Consider the following 16748-nt stretch of genomic DNA (forward strand, 5'->3'; position numbering starts at 1 on the left):
CTCAAGGGGGGTAGAATTATTACGGGACGTTTTTATTACAAAATTTAATGGTGCAACGGTGGGATTACTGGTCTTCTTCGGTCATCTTCATAGCAAATAACTGGGTATACATCCGTATCATGCTCTCGTACCCTACTAAATCGCCGCATCGAAGGAGATTAGCAGCATCACAGTTGAGGGGTGATGATGGTTCTGGGTTACTAAGCAATAATGAAATAGCCAAGATGGTAGATTTCAAAGTCCAAGCCGGGGACCATGCTGTCTTCAATAAATCTAAGCAAATTTCACCGGTCTATGTTGGGAGCAATGCGAGTAAGTACTGCCCTTGTAAAACGAAGCATCGTACAAGTGTATCAATTGCAAGTACCTTGAAATGAACGTTGGGGTGACATATCTGAGTGATGAACTTGACGGTAGGAGGCTGCATAGGATAGTTATGGGGGATTTTTACATCCAAGTTCCACAAGCCGCCTAATAATGAAATAGAATTAACAATGATTCCATCGACGGCAGCCATTTAAGTGCACACACTGACCTTGGAATGGAGTTTGGTCCAGTCCAGCAATGGTTGCCCGCCAGTGAGTCAAGTCCTCATCGTCTGCAGGAGTCAATTCTATTATTTCGGGATGATTGTGAGCTTCACGCTGATAGTCGTTCAATTCTTTGAGTAATCGCCTGGAGACCGGGTCCATAATGAAAGTGGAGCAAATGAAAGATGTGTGGGGGGCCAAGTAGCACTGAAACGTTCGCCCCCAGACTGTCTTGGAAATTGCACGTCACATTAACGTGGGAGAGATCACCCGCCCATCAGCCCATGCTCACTTGACATGGACACTGAAATCGTCGCTCCTGGAGAAAAAGTCGAGCTTCAGCCTCTGCTTATTGACCCTCGGTAAGCTTTAAGAAACGTCGGGTGCAAACACTGACAAAGTCCTTTGATATTGACTTTGAGCCTCCGCTGCCTATCAAAATAGCGATTTTGGCTCTCGTGCTATCCACACTCGTCCCAGTATAAACCACCACAACAGCCTACATACGCGCCAGGAGCGTTTTGGTCCTCCTCCTGGTGAACGGTCCAATGTTGCTATTCAAACCGCTCACGTTGCATCGGTCAGTGTCAAAACTCCCGCTGCTCAATTGGTATATGACCACTTTATAAGTTATGCAGCTCAGTTGATGGCAGAAAGAGAGTCTTCACTAGATAATGCCATTCAGTTTGTCGATTTCATCATCGAAACGGTCAGGATCAGCTCTGGATGGTCGGACGCTGACCGCAAGAAACAATTTGAAATGGCGCTGGCCACGATTGACCAAAACGCTTTGACTGAACCCTTCAGTACCGACAAATACGTCGAGCTCAACCAATTAGCCGAGCAGTTCTTGATTGCTCAGAATACCCCTGCTTCTCCCAATAGTCGAAGGGCAGGTGGTGGAGATGTGGTTGTGGCACGGCCAATCCCCTCCATGTTCAGCACTGAAGAAGTCTCCAGTATCCGAGGCATGGCTCCCATTCTCTATATCTCAGACCCATTAGCCATAAACGATGAAGAGGACGGTGACAGCGATGCTTTTTACTATGATGATACATGTACACCTTATGGAAGTGACACTGATGAGTCACCCATTCTTATGTCTCGTTGAAGAAACCCGCCGGTTAGAAGTATGAAAGGTACATATCCGATTTCTGGTAATGGTTTATAGGATATGAAGATTGAAGTTTCTTTGGAGTCATACAAAGTAACTTTTTGCCCTGCAGTTTTCTGAAGCAAGTGCCAGCTTCCAAGCATAGGCGGTGGTGTGGTGGTTCATTAGTGTGACTTGCTTTTTGCTTTCATTCCAATTTCTTTGACAGTATTACCCATCTTTTTCCATCATTTTCCTTCCATCATGAAAACTGTCACTTGCACTGCTCCTGTTAACATCGCTGTATGTATATTATAACTATCACCACATGCATGACTAAACTCAATGGGGTTTCATTGTCCCTTTCATCTACTTGTTCCTGACGCATTTCCTTTCCTAGGTTATTAAATACTGGGGAAAGCGTGACACCGGTCTCATCTTGCCCACCAACGACTCGCTCTCCGTCACTCTTTCTCAAGACATCTTGCACTCCAAGACCACCATCTCGGCTGCGAAGGAGTATAGCCATGATCGACTTTGGTTGAATGGAAAGGAAGAAGACATCACCAAGAACAAGCGTATGCACAACTGCTTCCGCGAGACTCGCGCCCTTCGTCAACAAATGGAGCAGGATGCCGCTCAACGTGGTGAAACTTTGGAACCATTGTCATCCTACAACGTGCATGTGTGCTCCGAGAACAATTTCCCTACAGCTGCTGGTTTGGCCTCTTCTGCATCTGGTTTGGCTGCATTGGTCTTCACCTTGGCTAAGCTTTTTGATCTGCCCAGCAACATGTCTGAACTTTCTCGTATTGCTCGTCAAGGTTCTGGTTCAGCTTGCCGTTCTTTGTTCGGTGGATTTGTTGCATGGGAAATGGGTTCCAAGGACGACGGTAGTGATTCCCTTGCTGTTCAAGTGGCTCCCGAAACGCACTGGCCTGAATTGGAAGCTTTGATCTGCGTTGTTTCAGATGAAAAGAAAGGTACATCTTCTACGGAAGGTATGCAACATACTGTCAACACGTCTCCTCTCCTCCAACACCGTATCAAGGAAGTTGTCCCTGCCCGTATGGCTGAAATGAAGAAGGCTATCCACAATCGTGATTTCCAGACCTTTGCTGAACTCACCATGCAGGACTCTAACCAGTTCCATGCCGTCTGTCTCGATACATACCCTCCCATCTTCTACTTGAACGATACATCGCGTGCTATTATGAAGATCATCCATGAATACAATGCTACGTCACCCGATGGCAAGCTCAAGGCCGCTTACACTTACGATGCTGGCCCGAACGCCGTTATTTATGCTCCCAAGGAAAACATGCGCGAAATCATTCAGCTTATTGCCCACTATTTCCCTGGTTCATCTGACAATTACTTTGTCGACCCTTACAAATTGTTTACATCCACACAAGACCTCGTCTCCGACTTCAAGCCCGCTGGCCATGCTGCTTTCAACGAGAACTCCATTCCTGTCTTCCCTGAAGGTAGCGTTAGCAGATTGCTTCATACCAAGACTGATGATGGACCACGTGTTCTTGGCCAAGAAGAGAGTTTGTTGAACGAGCAAGGATTACCCAAGCGTGTCGCCGGCGTGTCTGTTTAAGCGCAGCAAAATAGAACCAATACAACATAAAGAAGAAAAAATTACATACATCCTTTTTTCCCCCCAAAGTAATAGTTTTTTTTAAAAAGAAGATACGATTAAAGATCAAATTGTAATAGTGGAAGCCAATTCATCCCTTGCTGTATAATCTCCGGTTGAAAAATTGCGAATAATTTTTTCCTGTCAATTTGTTTGTGATATTTCAACACGCTTCTTTCTTGCAATGCTCAAAAAGTTCCCCATATGAATGCGTTCAAACCTCTTTTACCGGAGCAATGAACTAACTTACTCAAGCATTGCAAGAAACCCAATTTATTGGGAGCTTGATTCACGTTGTCTTGCTCTCTCATTCCTTGGGAAGATAAACAACAGTATGAAAATACTGTTGTTGCGATCTGATCTCTGCCATCGTTTTATTCAAGCTTTATTCTTCAGTGAGAGTTGGAATTGTGGAGGTCGATGCAAACATATTACTTAAAAACAATGAACATAAAGACAACAGTGTGAGCTTCCCATGATTTTGGATTTGTTTGCTAGACCACAGCTAAGTGACAGTGGTGTTTGCAAGTCATCTGAATGGTTTTATCGCCACGGACAATGTCTCCGATTGTCACAGGTGCTGTTTTGTCTCAAGATTGATGGACATTTGTTATCAACATTCTTTACGATAATACAATAAAATACTACAAGAATACTACAGTTTCACGCCTAGAATACCCACATCTACTACTGCTGAACATGCCTGTGCCCTTCATTCACATAGCCGTCATAGGGAAACCAGCTCATAAACAATTTGCATTGAGATAATGACCTACTTTGCCCAACATTGTCCAGCTAATCTATATTCAAAGACATGACCTGAAACAGCGTATATGAAGCGACCTGATTTTGACCACACTATTTTGCCATATTTCTTCTTTTTACTCTTGTTAATTTCATGGCTCCACCTTACGCACCCACCATCGCCTTCAGCGATCAATATACCTCCGTAGTTGATGCCACCCAACCTGTCCCACAGAGAACGAGATCTAAATCTAGTCCAATGAAGCCCGACCCTCTGCAAAGTACCGTTGCAACAGGATTGCAATTGGCCAACATGCTACTGTTTGCAGAAAAGGAGAAACAAAAGGGTGCGAACATAGCACACCCAGTGGGCAACTGGGAATCCACTCTCGAAAAATCCATCAAGAGCATTGTTTCTATAAAGGCATCGCATACCCGAGCATTTGATACCGATGTTGCTGGTATGTTGTTTATACACCATTTTTGATGCGAAACAGAAAACATTTCAGACGTGGTTTCTACATGTATATGCCGACTAATTGAGCTATGCCTTTGTAGACTCTTATACAGCGACAGGATTTATTGTCGACGCTAAACGAGGTCTCATCCTTACAAACCGTCATGTTGTTTCACCTGGTCCCATTGTCGCCTCTGCCATTTTAACAAATTATGAAGAGATCGATCTCAAACCTATCTACCGAGACCCAGTGCATGATTTTGGCTTTATGCAATTCGATCCGTCCAAAGTGAAATTTATGGACCTGCAGGAAATTCCGCTTCATCCGGAGAGGGTCAAGGTCGGCTTGGATATTCGTGTCGTTGGGTAGGTTCAAGTGACGATGGTTAGCAATCTGGCATTTTATACTGTTTCATCTCATCCTGTCTTTCATTCTATCCATAACCTCAGTAATGACGCCGGGGAAAAATTAAGTATTCTAGCTGGAACCCTGGCAAGATTAGACCGCCGAGCTCCAGAGTATGCTATTGGCGGATATCAAGATTTCAATACTTTTTATTTACAAGCTGCATCAGGTACAAGCGGTGGATCGTCCGGTAGTCCTGTACTTGATATCTACGGTCATGCCGTCGCCTTAAATGCCGGTGGTGCAACCTCCGCATCATCAAGCTACTATTTACCACTCGATAGAGTCAAGCGGGCATTGGATTACATTCAACAAGGAAAGACCGTTCCTAGAGGTACACTACAAGCTGAATTCGAGTACCTTCCCTATGATGAAGTCCGCCGACTGGGCCTTAGCCCGTCCATCGAGCAACTAGTGCGAACCATGTACCCTGCTGAAACTGGTATGCTGGTTGTCAAGTCTAGGCTGCCTAAGGGTCCAGCTGACGGACACCTCGTGCCTGGCGATATTCTACTTCGGGTCAATGATGAAGTGGTGGTTAACTTCAGTCAATTATTTGAGGTCATTGACAATTCAGTTGGTAAAAGCATCTCATTGTCCGTGGCTCGGGGTGCCAACATCTTGCAACTCCAAGTGACTGTACAAGACCTGCACTCTATCACGCCTAGCCGGTATTTGGAGATCGGTGGCAGCGTTCTAAATGAGCTGTCCTACCAAATCGCCCGTTCATACTCTCTACCCGTAGGAGGCGTCTATGTTGCATCTGCCGGCCACATGTTTGCAACTGCCTTTATATATCGTAAAAGTATCATTATCAGTGTCAACAATGAAGCAACACCAACACTGGATGATTTTATTCGTGTCATTCAATCTATACCGGATGGTGCACGGGTTCCCATAAGGTAAGCAGCCCAGCTGGGATTTCTCTTGGTCGGAATATAGGATCAATTCACTGACCCTTTTTTACCTTGTTCAAACAGATTCTACAGTTTGGCAGCCTCTCTCAAGGATAAGGTCATGGTCATTCATGTCGACCGACATTGGCATCCGTGCAGACAGGCTACTAGAAATGGTGCGTTTATAATACAAACATGCGTATGCATATATCATACTCATATATCATTTGATGTTGCTATAGATTTGACCGGAGAATGGGACTATGAGGATTTACCAAAGCCAACCTCCAAGTTGACAGTTATGCCTTCAACCGCAACGTTCCCTCCACTTGACCCATCGCTGAAATTAGCCCAAGATTTAATGCCATCGTTTGTAGCCATCGATTTCCATATGCCATACCTGGTGGACGGCATGAAGAACACACAGTACTTCGGTTGTGGGCTTATCGTTTCTCTCGAACCACCTCTTATCATCTGTGATCGCGATACTGTTCCCGTGGCCATTGGAGACATTCATCTCTGCTTCGCCAACAGCATTTCTATCCCTGGAAAACTCATTTTTCTCCATCCCTTCAGCAATTACGCCGTGCTTTCATTTGACCGCAAACTACTTGGTGACACACCCATTCGAGCCGCCAAACTCAGCTCTGAGCGTTTAAATCCAGGCGATCAAGTTAACTTTGTAGGACTGGCGGGTGATAACTCGGCCATGTTGAGGCGAACAGCAGTATCCTCCATTTCCAATATAGCGACGAGAGAATCGCAGCCACCTCGTTACCGCGCAATGAATACCGAATGCGTTAAATTGAGTGATACGATTGGATGTCAAGGCGGTGTGGTCGCCAACGACGAGGGAGTTGTTCAAGCGTTCTGGATGACCATCAATTCATTCTCGGAAGGACGAAGTGTTCAGTTCATGGCGGGATTATCCAGCTCTGCTTTCAAACCGATCATCGACATGCTGGTCGCTGGGGCACACACAGGTGTACGGTCCATTGATGTGGAGCTCTGGGCGATGGGCATTGCTAATGCTAGAACGCTCGGCGTGACCGATGCATGGGTCAGTCGTTTAGAACAAAGCGGCCAAGCGCGGCAAAACTTGCTCTATGTCCTAGGCATCTTGGACTCCAGCAGCCCGGTTGCCAAGGTGCTCAAGGCTGGTGATATTGTGGTACAGATCAATGACAAGATTGTGACTGGAATGAGTGATATTGCAGACTTGGGTGATGCTGCGTCAGTGAAGATGGTACGTAAAACTCAAACTAAAAATAATTGTGAATTTTCGTGTTCGACTGATGTTCCTCCATCTTGTCACCGTTGCCTAATTAGGTAATCTTTCGCGATACGCAAGAGATGACAGTCCAGGTTCCAACCACGCTTTATAGCGGCCAAGAAACCACTCGCATTATCAAATGGCAAGGCACCATTATTCAAGAACCCTACAAGGCGGTTTTGGAGCAAATGCCTGAAGTCCCCACCGGTGTCTATGTATCTTGTACCCTCCATGGCTCTCCTTCCAGTGACAAAATCCAACCAGGGTCTTGGATAACGGAATTCAACGGCCGCCGGGTGTATGATATGGACTCGTTCTTGGACGCGGTGTCGGATGAGAGCATCCAGAATGAAGGCATGGAGGGCTACGCGCGTATTCAGACCGTTCAGCGTGGAAATGTGATCAAAGTCGTAGCGTTCAAAATGGATCCTCTGTATTGGCCTACGCGGCTGGCCAGAATAAGGCAATGAATGGAGATTCAAAATCCTCCATCACTAAGATTAACAGTCACATTTAGATCTCTCTGTCGTTATGCTGTCAAATAAAATAAAAAATAAAATCAGCGTTTGGTTTCAATCAACTTTCACTCTCTTTTCTTTTTCCAACATGCCTTCTCCTCACTTGTGGCTTCGCGCCGAAACAAAGCCCATGGAGCACCGTGCTGCTCTTACCCCTTCCACCGCCAAGACCTTGCTTGACGCTGGCTTCAAAATCACCGTCGAGCGATCGCCTGAGCGCATTTTCGATGACAAGGAATACGCAGAGTAAGTAGGCACTACTGGCTGGATCTCCCAGGGTGTTTCTTAGTCTAACGCATCATTTTATTTTATTTTACAGTGTTGGTTGCCCTTTGGTCCCAGCTCTTTCATGGAAGACAGATGCTCCTGCTGATGCTTACATTGTTGGCTTGAAGGAGTTGCCAGAGAATGATGACTCTCCGCTCCATCACACTCACATTTTCTTCGCTCACTGCTTTAAGGAACAAGGTGGCTGGAAGGAAATCCTTCACCGTTTCGATCAAGGCAATGGTACCATTTTGGATTTGGAGTTTTTGAACGATGCTAAAGGTCGTCGCGTCGCTGCTTTCGGATACATGGCTGGATTCACCGGTTCAGCTGTGGCTATTGATGTGTGGTGCCATCAGCGTTTGAACCCTGGAGCCACCTTCCCTGCTCTCCACCCTTACCCCAATGAAGATGCTCTGATCGCTCATACCAAGGAACGTTTGGCTGCTGCCACCAAGGGCGGTGACCTCCCCAAGGTCATGGTCATGGGTGCTTTGGGTCGCTGCGGCTCTGGTGCTTGCGACTTCGCTCGTCGTGCTGGTATCCCCGAAGAGAACATTATCAAGTGGGACATGAATGAGACCAAGAACGGTGGTCCTTTCCGTGAGATCGTTGAAGCTGGTGAGTCACCCGGAGTTTAAAACATGGGAGCAACACGTTGGAGACTAACTTTTCCGTTTCCATGTAGATATCTTTGTCAACTGCATTTACCTCGCCCATAAAATTCCTCCTTTCGTCACCAGTGAGTTGTTGGACGGAGAACGCGCTTTGTCTGTCATTTGTGACGTTTCTTGTGATACCACCAACCCCAACAACCCCATCCCTGTCTATTCCATCAACACCACCTTTGACAAGCCTACCGTTCCTGTCAAGACCACCAACCCCAAGCCATTGGACGTTATCTCCATCGACCACTTGCCTACCCTTCTTCCTCGCGAGAGTTCCGAAATGTTCTCCCGCGACCTTTTGCCTACTATCTTGGAGTTGCAGGATAGACAGAATGCTCGCGTGTGGGTTGAGGCTGAGAATTTGTACAAGCAGAAGTTGGCTGCTTCCAAGCAGTAGGTTTTATACATAGAGCGTTTCCCCCCCCCCTTCCCAAAAGTAAGCTACCATCAACCCTACTACCATTTTTTTGTTTAAAAAGAAAAAAATTGGCTGTATAAAGTCTGTATATTTTGCACCCCACAATTATGGCGAGTTGGTTCTTTTTTCAAGTTTATTTCGTTATGCATGGCTTGCATATCATTAGCCATGGGAGGGGGTGTTTTTACAGCGTAGTAGTATTACTCGTCTACAAGGGGAATCTCCGGTTCGCATGGAAGAAGAGTCTGAATAGGCTGTAATTGAGGTGCATAAAAGTGGTGAATCATCGCTCTGGCTTTGGCGAGGGTAATGTTGTGGATAGGATGGGTGGGAGCCACTAGGTTGTCAGGATCACCCAGCACAGCACAGTCCGAGGTTGCGACCCACATCAATGAGCTAATCCCCCCGCTGCTAACATCCACGCCTGCTTCGGCTACTTTCGCAGCCGCCGCCTTGTCGTAATAGATATGGTGTTGGGCCGTTGACAGACCGGATAAACAATAACAAGTGTGGTAATAATCTGGTCCACTATGGCACGAGCGTTAACGTTTACGGAAAGGGTGAGAGAGAGTGCCAACTGACATAGACTTACACTCCGGGTTTATCGGCTAATCCTCCTCGGTCATCTTGGCAGCAGATCAAGATGTATCGTTGTAACGCCTCTGCTCAGCATGAGAAAGGGATTAAACAGATATTTCATAGTAGTCTGTTTGAGCTGGTGCTGCCTGGCTGTGGGTCTCGACGGCCACTGGTCGAGAGCCTCCCCATGACTTCACTGCCACACTTACCTCGATCAAATAAGTAATCCAGTCCTCCTTCAGCAACTTTTCCTTTTGCTTCCAGTGCAGCAGATAGGATCGGGAAATCACCAGCTCCCCAGAAAGAATAGCATCCATCCACCAATTTATTTGTTCGGCCCTGAAACCCGCCTTCCAGATTCATTTGTCGGCCAGCGCACCACGCCTATATAAACCATCACAATCCACGTTAGCGCTATTCCACCCATACAGATCTGAAAACATATTGACTCACCAAAAGAGCTTCCATGTCAAGCTTGTCGACAGCTCCTAATATTTGCATAGCAGCTATACCACAGAAGGTGTAGCCATTGTGTGCTTCTTTGCCAGGGTAGGGTCCAATTCCTCCTTCATATGTCTGAGATCTCTTAATAAAATCAACGCAGTTGGCTGTGAGTTCAGGTGTGAGAAGGTTGGTCATGGCTGCCACCGATAACGCGCAGTATAGGCCGCTAAAATGGACAAGAACAATCGATATCAGTCATATGATGATAACAAAAAGCTAGACGAAATGAAACGTAACACATCTGCACATACATATGTACATGCGGGCTATCCCATGGTCATCTACGACATTATGACACATACCGTATATCAATTTCTCCTCCTTCATGCATGGTAAAGGAACCATCAGGTTGCTTCATTCGCAACAGAAATGCATATAACGTTTTCCTGTTGAGAGTGCATCATAGATAACGTGAGAATGGCATTGGAAAAAAGTAGAAATCTGTCTGAATTTTGCCAACCTGTCAATTACATTCATGGCCTCCTTCGTCCCCAATATAGCTAACGAGTTGACGGCTGCATATGTGGGGGCTAAATGGGCAAGCTGATCCGGTCCACCACCAAATCCACCACTAGAAATTTGCCATGACACTATTGAAGAGATACCACTGTCAATGATGAGACGAGGTTTAGAAACAGAATGCTGGCTGTCAAATTTCAAACAAAGTATGGCCAAAAAATCGTACCGTTCAATAACCTCTTGAGAAATTTCCACTTCCAAAAGATCAAGCGAGTGTAATATCCAGTATGTTAGCCAGGGTTTACTCGCGTCCAGCGCCACCATCCATCGGCTCAGGTAGTTAAGGCCGCGTGCAAGGTAGGCTGCATGAACGTCTCGTTCTAGCTTTAAGCTGAAAACCATGGAGGGTTCTGTTATGGGTATATTTTAAAAAGGACAGCACCATCATATCCGAAACTTACTCGTTAAGACTTGAATGTTTTTCAGCGTATTCAGTGTACTTTTCCAGAACAGACTTTTCTATCCTTCGCTATAAGGATTCAAGGTGTAACAGGAAACATGAGTGTCGGCCGTTCATTTAGCAAGTGGAACAACATGATTGCGTCAAGCCCTTTACCTGCTCTATCGAAGTATCGGATGGCAGCATATCATCGGGATACCGCAAAGACATTATGAATGGGGTGCGGTAGAAATAGAGATTTCGATCAGTTCGGCGAAAGGTCGAGGCAATGAAAGCAAGTCACGACTGACAATTTCAGCTCGACACGTCCGCGACTTTGATTCACATAGCATTCCACCATGGATATTGGCACGTATAATTCAAAAGCTCTGCTATTCGACGTTTTGCTTTCAATATAGCTAACATATTGTTCACCTATCAGACGAGAGAAATGACGAGGAAAACGAAAAGCTCATCAACGAAGAGTATAAGATGTGGAAGAAAAACTCTCCTTTCCTCTACGACCTTGTGTTGACTCATGCACTTGAATGGCCAAGTCTGACTTGCCAATGGTTTCCAGACATTGAAAGGTGCGTTAGAACGCATTTGTGGCCATGATTTGATGGGACAAAACTGATTTATCTGGCGTTTCGCAGACAACCCGACAAGAACTATTACGTCCAGCGGTTACTTCTTGGAACCCACACCAACGATGAAGAACCGAACTATCTTCAGATTGCATCTGTTCAAATACCTAATGACGCTGAGGACGTTGATATGCGAAAGTACGATGACCACACAAATGGTAAGCCTCTTGATCTTACGACAGTTGAAATAATACCATCCACTGACAGATAGGGGAAACTAGAAATCGGCGGTCATGGTGCCAATAGTCAGGCTCATATCAAGATCACGCAAAAGATTGTACATGATGGCGAAGTCAACCGTGCTCGCTACCAGCCGGAAAACCCAAATATCATTGCCACCAAGGCTCGTTCAGGAGAAGTCTTTGTGTTTGACAGAACAACACACGAATCTTTCCCTAAGGAGAATGAAAAGTGTAACCCAGCAATACGCCTTCTCGGTCATGATAAGGAGGGGTAAGTGAACGGCATTTCTTGGAGTGGGTTATCCAGACACGAAGTTGGCTGCCTGATCAATGGTGGCATGGCTTTGACATAAGCGTATTCTAATCGACGTGTGCATACTCTTTTAGATATGGACTGGCGTGGAACCCTAACAAAACGCGATCAAGCTATGTGCTTAGTGCTGGTTTTGACGGCAAGATCTGTTTATGGTAAGATAAGATTATGACCCGTCAACTTTATCATTCATGCTCATTCAATTTGTCACTTAGGGATATCGCCGCATCAACAAAGGAGAATAAGACATTAGATGCGTTACATTCCTTCACAAGCCATTCAGCAGGTGTAGAGGTAGCTATCAACACTCAATTTACCATGATGTCGCTATAGTTTATTGAACATCCCCAATTTTTCCGTCCAGGATGTGGCATGGCATAATGGCCACGATTCTATTTTCGCTTCCGTTGGAGATGACAAGCGGCTCATGATGTAAGCGCATCAATGACCCTAGGATCGTTCCTGTCAAAGATAGTAACTAACATTTCTTGACCATGACACAGTTGGGATACCCGTGCCAGTGCGGAAAAGCCTATATATAACGTCCGCGCTCATAACGCCGAAGTCAACTGCGTTGAATTCAACCCGGCAAGTCAATGGGTACTAGCCACAGGATCCGGCGATAAGGTTAGTGATGCTTTCCTTTCATTTGCATTGAAATGATTCTTTGGTCTGATTTTTTCTCCCTATACGCAGACGGCGGCACTGTGGGATTTGCGTAACCTGGACAATAAATTACATGTACTTCAAGGTCATCAAGAAGAAATCCTGCAACTGAGCTGGTCTCCTCATCATGAAAGTATCTTGGCCACGGCTGGTAGTGACCGAAGGATCGTTGTCTGGGATTTGGCTAGAATTGGAGATAACTTATCGTCTGAGGACGCTGAAGATGGCCCACCCGAGCTTTTGTTTGTCCATGGAGGCCACACCAACAAGATCTCTGACTTTGGTTGGAACCCTGTGCAGCCCTGGGTTCTCGCTAGTGCTGCTGAAGATAATATTGTTCAAGTTTGGCAGATGGTAAGTCGATTGTTTGGGTGGCATGTTGTGTGATCACGCAAAAGTATTCAACATTGATTCATTAGGCAAGCAATATCCATAGCCAGGGAGCTGAACCTGAGCAACAAGGCGATGCCATGGAACAGCAGTAAATGGCTAATACATGTGTTCAACCTCTCTGCAGGCAAGCCGATTGAAGGAAAATAAAAAATTTGAAGGAATATTACTAAATCCATTAAACGTAAACGGCGTCATACGACATGGACTTTCTGACTTCGGTGATTAGGAATAAAGAGTTTGGGTAGTGAGAACTTGGGGTATTGCTTGCGTTTCGTTGCACAGCGCATATATCTCGGAGCCAGGTGTCTACAGAAAGAGCCGATAGGTGCTTTCACGACACTATCCTCATATGTAGTATGCATTCGTTCGCTCAATGAACGTTTCACATAAATAGGACACGCAACCAATGGATCGATTACATCTATATTCTCCACAATACGATGTTCGCTCGAGCTATCATTCTACTGACCATCTTCAGTATAGCTCTACCAGTAGACAGCGTAAGCGTCGTTCAAGTCAGTCCAAGTGGCACTTACAAGACGGTAAGTTGGACCAGTGTACCATGAAAAGATAGCAGCTTTAAAGTGCGCCGCTGCGATGACTGACCGCCCCGCATTTAGATTGCCTCTGCGTTGGCTAGTATTCCTAATGATGCCACAGCCTGGGAAGTAGATATTGCTCCCGGTACGTATGTCGAGCAAATATCTATCACTCGCGCTGGTCCCATCACTTTCCGAGGACAGACTAACGGGACCCCCAGCTCATATCTCGATAACCTCGTGACCATTGCTTGGAACCAAACTACCGCCAGTGTAAAAAGACAAGCTGTAATTTACGGAACTATATTACGTGCATTTGATTGATTGCTTGCTTTTCATGACAGGGGGTATCTGACGAGGCCACTTCGGCGTTGATGGTGAATACACAGCAATTCAAGGCATACAATATCAATTTCAAACAACTCTGGGGATCCAAATTCGCTGGACCTCAAGCCGTGGCTGTATCAGTAAGTGTGGGACCAACCAATGCATGCATTTCTACCCCCCAAAAATTCCATGGTCTGAACGTCCTTTTCTGGCCAGATCAACGCAGATAAGGTGGGGTTCTATCAGTCCTACTTTTTTGGCTATCAAGATACTCTTTTTGCTGGTGTCCACAGTACGATTGGTCGCCAGTACTTCAAAGATTGCTACATTGTTGGCGCTGTAGATTATATCTTTGGCTCCGGGAGTTCCTATTTTGACTCGTGCACCATTGCTTCTAATGGGCCAGGCCACTTGACGGCACAAAAGCGAAGCAAAAGCAATGATTCCAGCGATGCTATCAAATCCGGCTATATCTTTAACAATTGTCGCGTGGTAGCGGATGCCAACACGAATGGTGTCAACTTGAAGGCCAAGGTGGATTTAGGTCGTCCTTGGAGTCCTTATGCTCGCGTTGTGTATATGAACACGTACATGAGCGATATTATTGCTCCCACTGGATGGGGAAATTGGTATTCCGTCACACTAGGTGACTACAGCAACGTTCAATATTATGAATACAACAACACCGGACCAGGGTCTTGGAGCCAGGTAACGATCTAAATGTTTCTATTTGCTTTGTAAGAACCAACTGGGCATACCGCGTTACACTAGCTGATATGCCTCGCTCTTCCAGAATGCTGCGGCCCGTGCCTCGGTCAACTATACGAAACAGCTGACGGCTTCCGAGGCATCCGCTTATAGCCTGCAAACATGGTTTGGGGACGTGTCCTGGATCTGATGTACGGACTGCTTTTGATTTGCAAAATTTGATGGAATGATTTTTGGTGGGAGCTCAAAAATTTCTGCAAAATCTTTTTTTTGGTTGCCGAAGGTCGTCACAGCATCATTTTAATAATGCCAAATATAATAAAAAAAAAATTAAGGATTACGTCTGAGTAGAGAACAAGATGAAGGCATATTAAAATATTGACTGCTTTAGCTGAGGTGTCCGTTCAGGTCGAACCATGGACCTTAGAATCTGTGACGTTGTTAAACGGTCACCCTTCCCTCTATATAACTGGTAGGGTGCACGGCTTGGCCAAACCCATACATACGGCAACAACATGTGCGACCTCAATTGGTGTCCCGTGTGCGAAACCGCGATCTCACCCCACTCGGTACAGTTACTGGTCTGAACTTCATGTCCATTATCACCGCTTCATCGATTGTAACCTGCTCTGTTCAGTCATCTTTGTATTGTTCACACCACTGTTTTCAGTTGGACGCACTAGGACCGTCTACAGGTTTATCGCTGAAAGCGTCTTATCAATCCACAGCTAGCCTATCCCCTAAGCCTGCGTTATCGCTAGCCCCTATCAAGCACTCATCCCGAGCCAACATGACATGAGGTGCTTTTTTGTAAACGTACAAGATCGCCCATGTGCACATCTGTCTTTTATTCTACTGTTCATAATAAACCATCCTTCATTCCAAGGTGTTGCTTTTGCATTTCGTCATTTGAGCAACGCACAGGGTCACTCCAACGTTAGTCAGATGTGTATATAAGTACTATAAACGCAGCAGGCTGAAAACCCTATCATGGTCGTGGATTACCCAATATGGCAAGTGAGGTGTGGGGAGAGGACATTGATAAGAAACCAAGCTCATATCGCAATCCTTTTTTTTAGTCTGCCTGCTTCACCTTTTCTCTCTTTCTTTTTTCTTTCATCCTGGCACCACGATTACATTTCTTTCCATTCTGCCATGAGCGATCTGAATTGGTGCCCTGTCTGCGATCAGAAGATTTTCTCTGGAAATGCCTTGTATTGCAGCCAAGCATGCCTACGTGATGATGCTCTCAGACGAAATCCATTATTAGGATACGATTTCAGCGAGTTGCAAGATTTCCCTCGCCCGTATAGTAACAAACAAGCTTCTCGTCGGTCATTTTCGTCAACGTCTTCGGCGACATCTTCGCTCGTATCGTCGCCTAACGTTTCGCCGATCACCTTTCCAACACCGCATTACAAGCTCTCCCCACCAGCATTTGACCTGGGGCGGATTCAACCATAAACCATTCGGCCCATGCATCGGCCACCTCACACACTTTGTATATAATCACATCAAAGAAAAGAAAAAAAAACCCCCACACCTGTTTAACCTCTTTTTTGGCTTGTTCAGCGAGCGATATGTAACTTACTGTATAATAAACATTTTCGAACGATAAGGAAATCATCTCCCATCTTATCGTCGGTCCAACACGCCTTCCTATTGGCCGATAGCCTTCCCCTTCCCATATTAGGACTGCAAACATACCCACTAGGTATCATCATTTCCGTAACAAGCATCTTATCAGCAGAGTGCTAGCAGAATCATAACGTAACGTGAACTGTAGCACAGCACCATCACTCTATCGTCTGCCATCGGTTCCTTACATTGAAGGTCTGTCGGGTACCTTGCATGAACAGCTGCAATACTGCATTTCAAACGACTCGGTATCCCCGTTTGAATTGCAATAGCCAGCCAGCCATATCGACGCCATGGTGCAATTCCGAGCACGTTTTGCCGTAGCTATCGATGAAGATGATCTTGTACCAGGTTCTTTTTTTATCAGAAAAATTCTAGTGGCAGCCCTGTTCTATTCGCATACTTATCTCTGTGATCAATGTGTACGATGGCTTGGCTT

At 45.7% G+C, this 16748-nt stretch overlaps 10 protein-coding genes across 10 annotated transcripts; 8 read left to right on the plus strand and 2 right to left on the minus strand.

Annotated features, from left to right (window-relative positions):
- Positions 1-892, minus strand: K450DRAFT_254419 (uncharacterized protein). Its single transcript, XM_051591199.1, has 3 exons — positions 536-892; positions 368-471; positions 1-292 (listed from the first exon to the last, which is right to left on the minus strand). Exons 1-3 carry the CDS (start codon positions 690-692, stop codon positions 65-67), a joined length of 489 nt encoding a protein of 162 aa, XP_051441961.1. The 5' UTR covers positions 693-892; the 3' UTR covers positions 1-64.
- Positions 828-1641, plus strand: K450DRAFT_274272 (uncharacterized protein; the record flags this gene model as incomplete). The annotated part of the gene is made up of 2 exons (XM_051593112.1): positions 828-892; positions 975-1641. 2 exons carry the CDS (start codon positions 828-830, stop codon positions 1639-1641), a joined length of 732 nt encoding a protein of 243 aa, XP_051441962.1.
- A 167-nt stretch (positions 1642-1808) lies between these two features.
- On the plus strand, positions 1809-3385 carry K450DRAFT_254424 (uncharacterized protein). The gene is made up of 2 exons (XM_051591200.1): positions 1809-1926; positions 2024-3385. The coding sequence occupies exons 1-2, from the start codon at positions 1888-1890 to the stop codon at positions 3227-3229; spliced, it is 1245 nt and encodes a 414-aa protein (XP_051441963.1). The 5' UTR covers positions 1809-1887; the 3' UTR covers positions 3230-3385.
- A 940-nt stretch (positions 3386-4325) lies between these two features.
- K450DRAFT_178533 (uncharacterized protein) lies at positions 4326-7514 on the plus strand (the record flags this gene model as incomplete). Its single annotated transcript, XM_051584297.1, has 6 exons — positions 4326-4473; positions 4571-4835; positions 4920-5777; positions 5856-5947; positions 6014-7017; positions 7101-7514. The coding sequence occupies 6 exons, from the start codon at positions 4326-4328 to the stop codon at positions 7512-7514; spliced, it is 2781 nt and encodes a 926-aa protein (XP_051441964.1).
- A 136-nt stretch (positions 7515-7650) lies between these two features.
- Positions 7651-8894, plus strand: K450DRAFT_178460 (uncharacterized protein; the record flags this gene model as incomplete). Its single annotated transcript, XM_051584294.1, has 3 exons — positions 7651-7808; positions 7882-8450; positions 8518-8894. The coding sequence occupies 3 exons, from the start codon at positions 7651-7653 to the stop codon at positions 8892-8894; spliced, it is 1104 nt and encodes a 367-aa protein (XP_051441965.1).
- Positions 8895-9024: 130 nt separating this feature from the next.
- On the minus strand, positions 9025-11137 carry K450DRAFT_254441 (uncharacterized protein). Its single transcript, XM_051591201.1, has 9 exons — positions 11074-11137; positions 10919-10986; positions 10684-10848; positions 10459-10605; positions 10301-10384; positions 9948-10164; positions 9704-9878; positions 9508-9577; positions 9025-9443 (listed from the first exon to the last, which is right to left on the minus strand). The coding sequence occupies exons 1-9, from the start codon at positions 11125-11127 to the stop codon at positions 9116-9118; spliced, it is 1308 nt and encodes a 435-aa protein (XP_051441966.1). The 5' UTR covers positions 11128-11137; the 3' UTR covers positions 9025-9115.
- On the plus strand, positions 11025-13393 carry K450DRAFT_254447 (uncharacterized protein). Its single transcript, XM_051591202.1, has 10 exons — positions 11025-11265; positions 11339-11486; positions 11553-11701; positions 11765-11996; positions 12113-12193; positions 12254-12332; positions 12403-12470; positions 12542-12665; positions 12735-13058; positions 13124-13393. The coding sequence occupies exons 1-10, from the start codon at positions 11256-11258 to the stop codon at positions 13187-13189; spliced, it is 1281 nt and encodes a 426-aa protein (XP_051441967.1). The 5' UTR covers positions 11025-11255; the 3' UTR covers positions 13190-13393.
- A 519-nt stretch (positions 13394-13912) lies between these two features.
- On the plus strand, positions 13913-15027 carry K450DRAFT_254454 (uncharacterized protein). Its single transcript, XM_051591203.1, has 3 exons — positions 13913-14103; positions 14180-14671; positions 14757-15027. Exons 1-3 carry the CDS (start codon positions 14011-14013, stop codon positions 14859-14861), a joined length of 690 nt encoding a protein of 229 aa, XP_051441968.1. The 5' UTR covers positions 13913-14010; the 3' UTR covers positions 14862-15027.
- Positions 15028-15183: 156 nt separating this feature from the next.
- On the plus strand, positions 15184-15686 carry K450DRAFT_254455 (uncharacterized protein; the record flags this gene model as incomplete). The annotated part of the gene is made up of 2 exons (XM_051591204.1): positions 15184-15240; positions 15309-15686. The coding sequence occupies 2 exons, from the start codon at positions 15187-15189 to the stop codon at positions 15468-15470; spliced, it is 216 nt and encodes a 71-aa protein (XP_051441969.1). The 3' UTR covers positions 15471-15686.
- On the plus strand, positions 15581-16323 carry K450DRAFT_254457 (uncharacterized protein). The gene is made up of 2 exons (XM_051591205.1): positions 15581-15684; positions 15751-16323. Exons 1-2 carry the CDS (start codon positions 15662-15664, stop codon positions 16133-16135), a joined length of 408 nt encoding a protein of 135 aa, XP_051441970.1. The 5' UTR covers positions 15581-15661; the 3' UTR covers positions 16136-16323.
- The last annotated feature ends 425 nt before the right edge of the window (positions 16324-16748 follow it).

The sequence above is a fragment of the Umbelopsis ramanniana genome (assembly GCF_025399195.1).
Source record: "Umbelopsis ramanniana AG unplaced genomic scaffold K450scaffold_56, whole genome shotgun sequence".
NCBI lineage: Eukaryota > Fungi > Mucoromycota > Umbelopsidomycetes > Umbelopsidales > Umbelopsidaceae > Umbelopsis > Umbelopsis ramanniana.

What these genes read in the sequence shown, in the direction of transcription:
- K450DRAFT_254419 (XM_051591199.1), bottom strand. Translation starts at nt 692, where the DNA reads ATGGACCCGGTCTCCAGGCGATTACTCAAAGAATTGAACGACTATCAG. An exon ending in GGACCAAACTCCATTCCAAG is followed by an intron (nt 472 to 535) that starts GTCAGTGTGTGC and finishes TTTCATTATTAG; the next exon opens with GCGGCTTGTGGAACTTGGAT. An exon ending in ACCCCAACGTTCATTTCAAG is followed by an intron (nt 293 to 367) that starts GTACTTGCAATT and finishes CTCCCAACATAG; the next exon opens with ACCGGTGAAATTTGCTTAGA.
- K450DRAFT_254424 (XM_051591200.1), top strand. Translation starts at nt 1,888, where the DNA reads ATGAAAACTGTCACTTGCACTGCTCCTGTTAACATCGCT. An exon ending in CTGCTCCTGTTAACATCGCT is followed by an intron (nt 1,927 to 2,023) that starts GTATGTATATTA and finishes TTCCTTTCCTAG; the next exon opens with GTTATTAAATACTGGGGAAA.
- K450DRAFT_254441 (XM_051591201.1), bottom strand. Translation starts at nt 11,127, where the DNA reads ATGTCTTTGCGGTATCCCGATGATATGCTGCCATCCGATACTTCGATA. An exon ending in GGATTACTTATTTGATCGAG is followed by an intron (nt 9,578 to 9,703) that starts GTAAGTGTGGCA and finishes CATGCTGAGCAG; the next exon opens with AGGCGTTACAACGATACATC. An exon ending in TTAGCCGATAAACCCGGAGT is followed by an intron (nt 9,444 to 9,507) that starts GTAAGTCTATGT and finishes CTCGTGCCATAG; the next exon opens with TGGACCAGATTATTACCACA.
- K450DRAFT_254447 (XM_051591202.1), top strand. An exon ending in TGGTTTCCAGACATTGAAAG is followed by an intron (nt 11,487 to 11,552) that starts GTGCGTTAGAAC and finishes GGCGTTTCGCAG; the next exon opens with ACAACCCGACAAGAACTATT. An exon ending in CTCGGTCATGATAAGGAGGG is followed by an intron (nt 11,997 to 12,112) that starts GTAAGTGAACGG and finishes ATACTCTTTTAG; the next exon opens with ATATGGACTGGCGTGGAACC.
- K450DRAFT_254454 (XM_051591203.1), top strand. Translation starts at nt 14,011, where the DNA reads ATGGTGAATACACAGCAATTCAAGGCATACAATATCAATTTCAAACAA. An exon ending in CTCAAGCCGTGGCTGTATCA is followed by an intron (nt 14,104 to 14,179) that starts GTAAGTGTGGGA and finishes TTTTCTGGCCAG; the next exon opens with ATCAACGCAGATAAGGTGGG. An exon ending in GACCAGGGTCTTGGAGCCAG is followed by an intron (nt 14,672 to 14,756) that starts GTAACGATCTAA and finishes TCGCTCTTCCAG; the next exon opens with AATGCTGCGGCCCGTGCCTC.
- K450DRAFT_254457 (XM_051591205.1), top strand. Translation starts at nt 15,662, where the DNA reads ATGGTCGTGGATTACCCAATATG. An exon ending in GTCGTGGATTACCCAATATG is followed by an intron (nt 15,685 to 15,750) that starts GCAAGTGAGGTG and finishes CCTTTTTTTTAG; the next exon opens with TCTGCCTGCTTCACCTTTTC.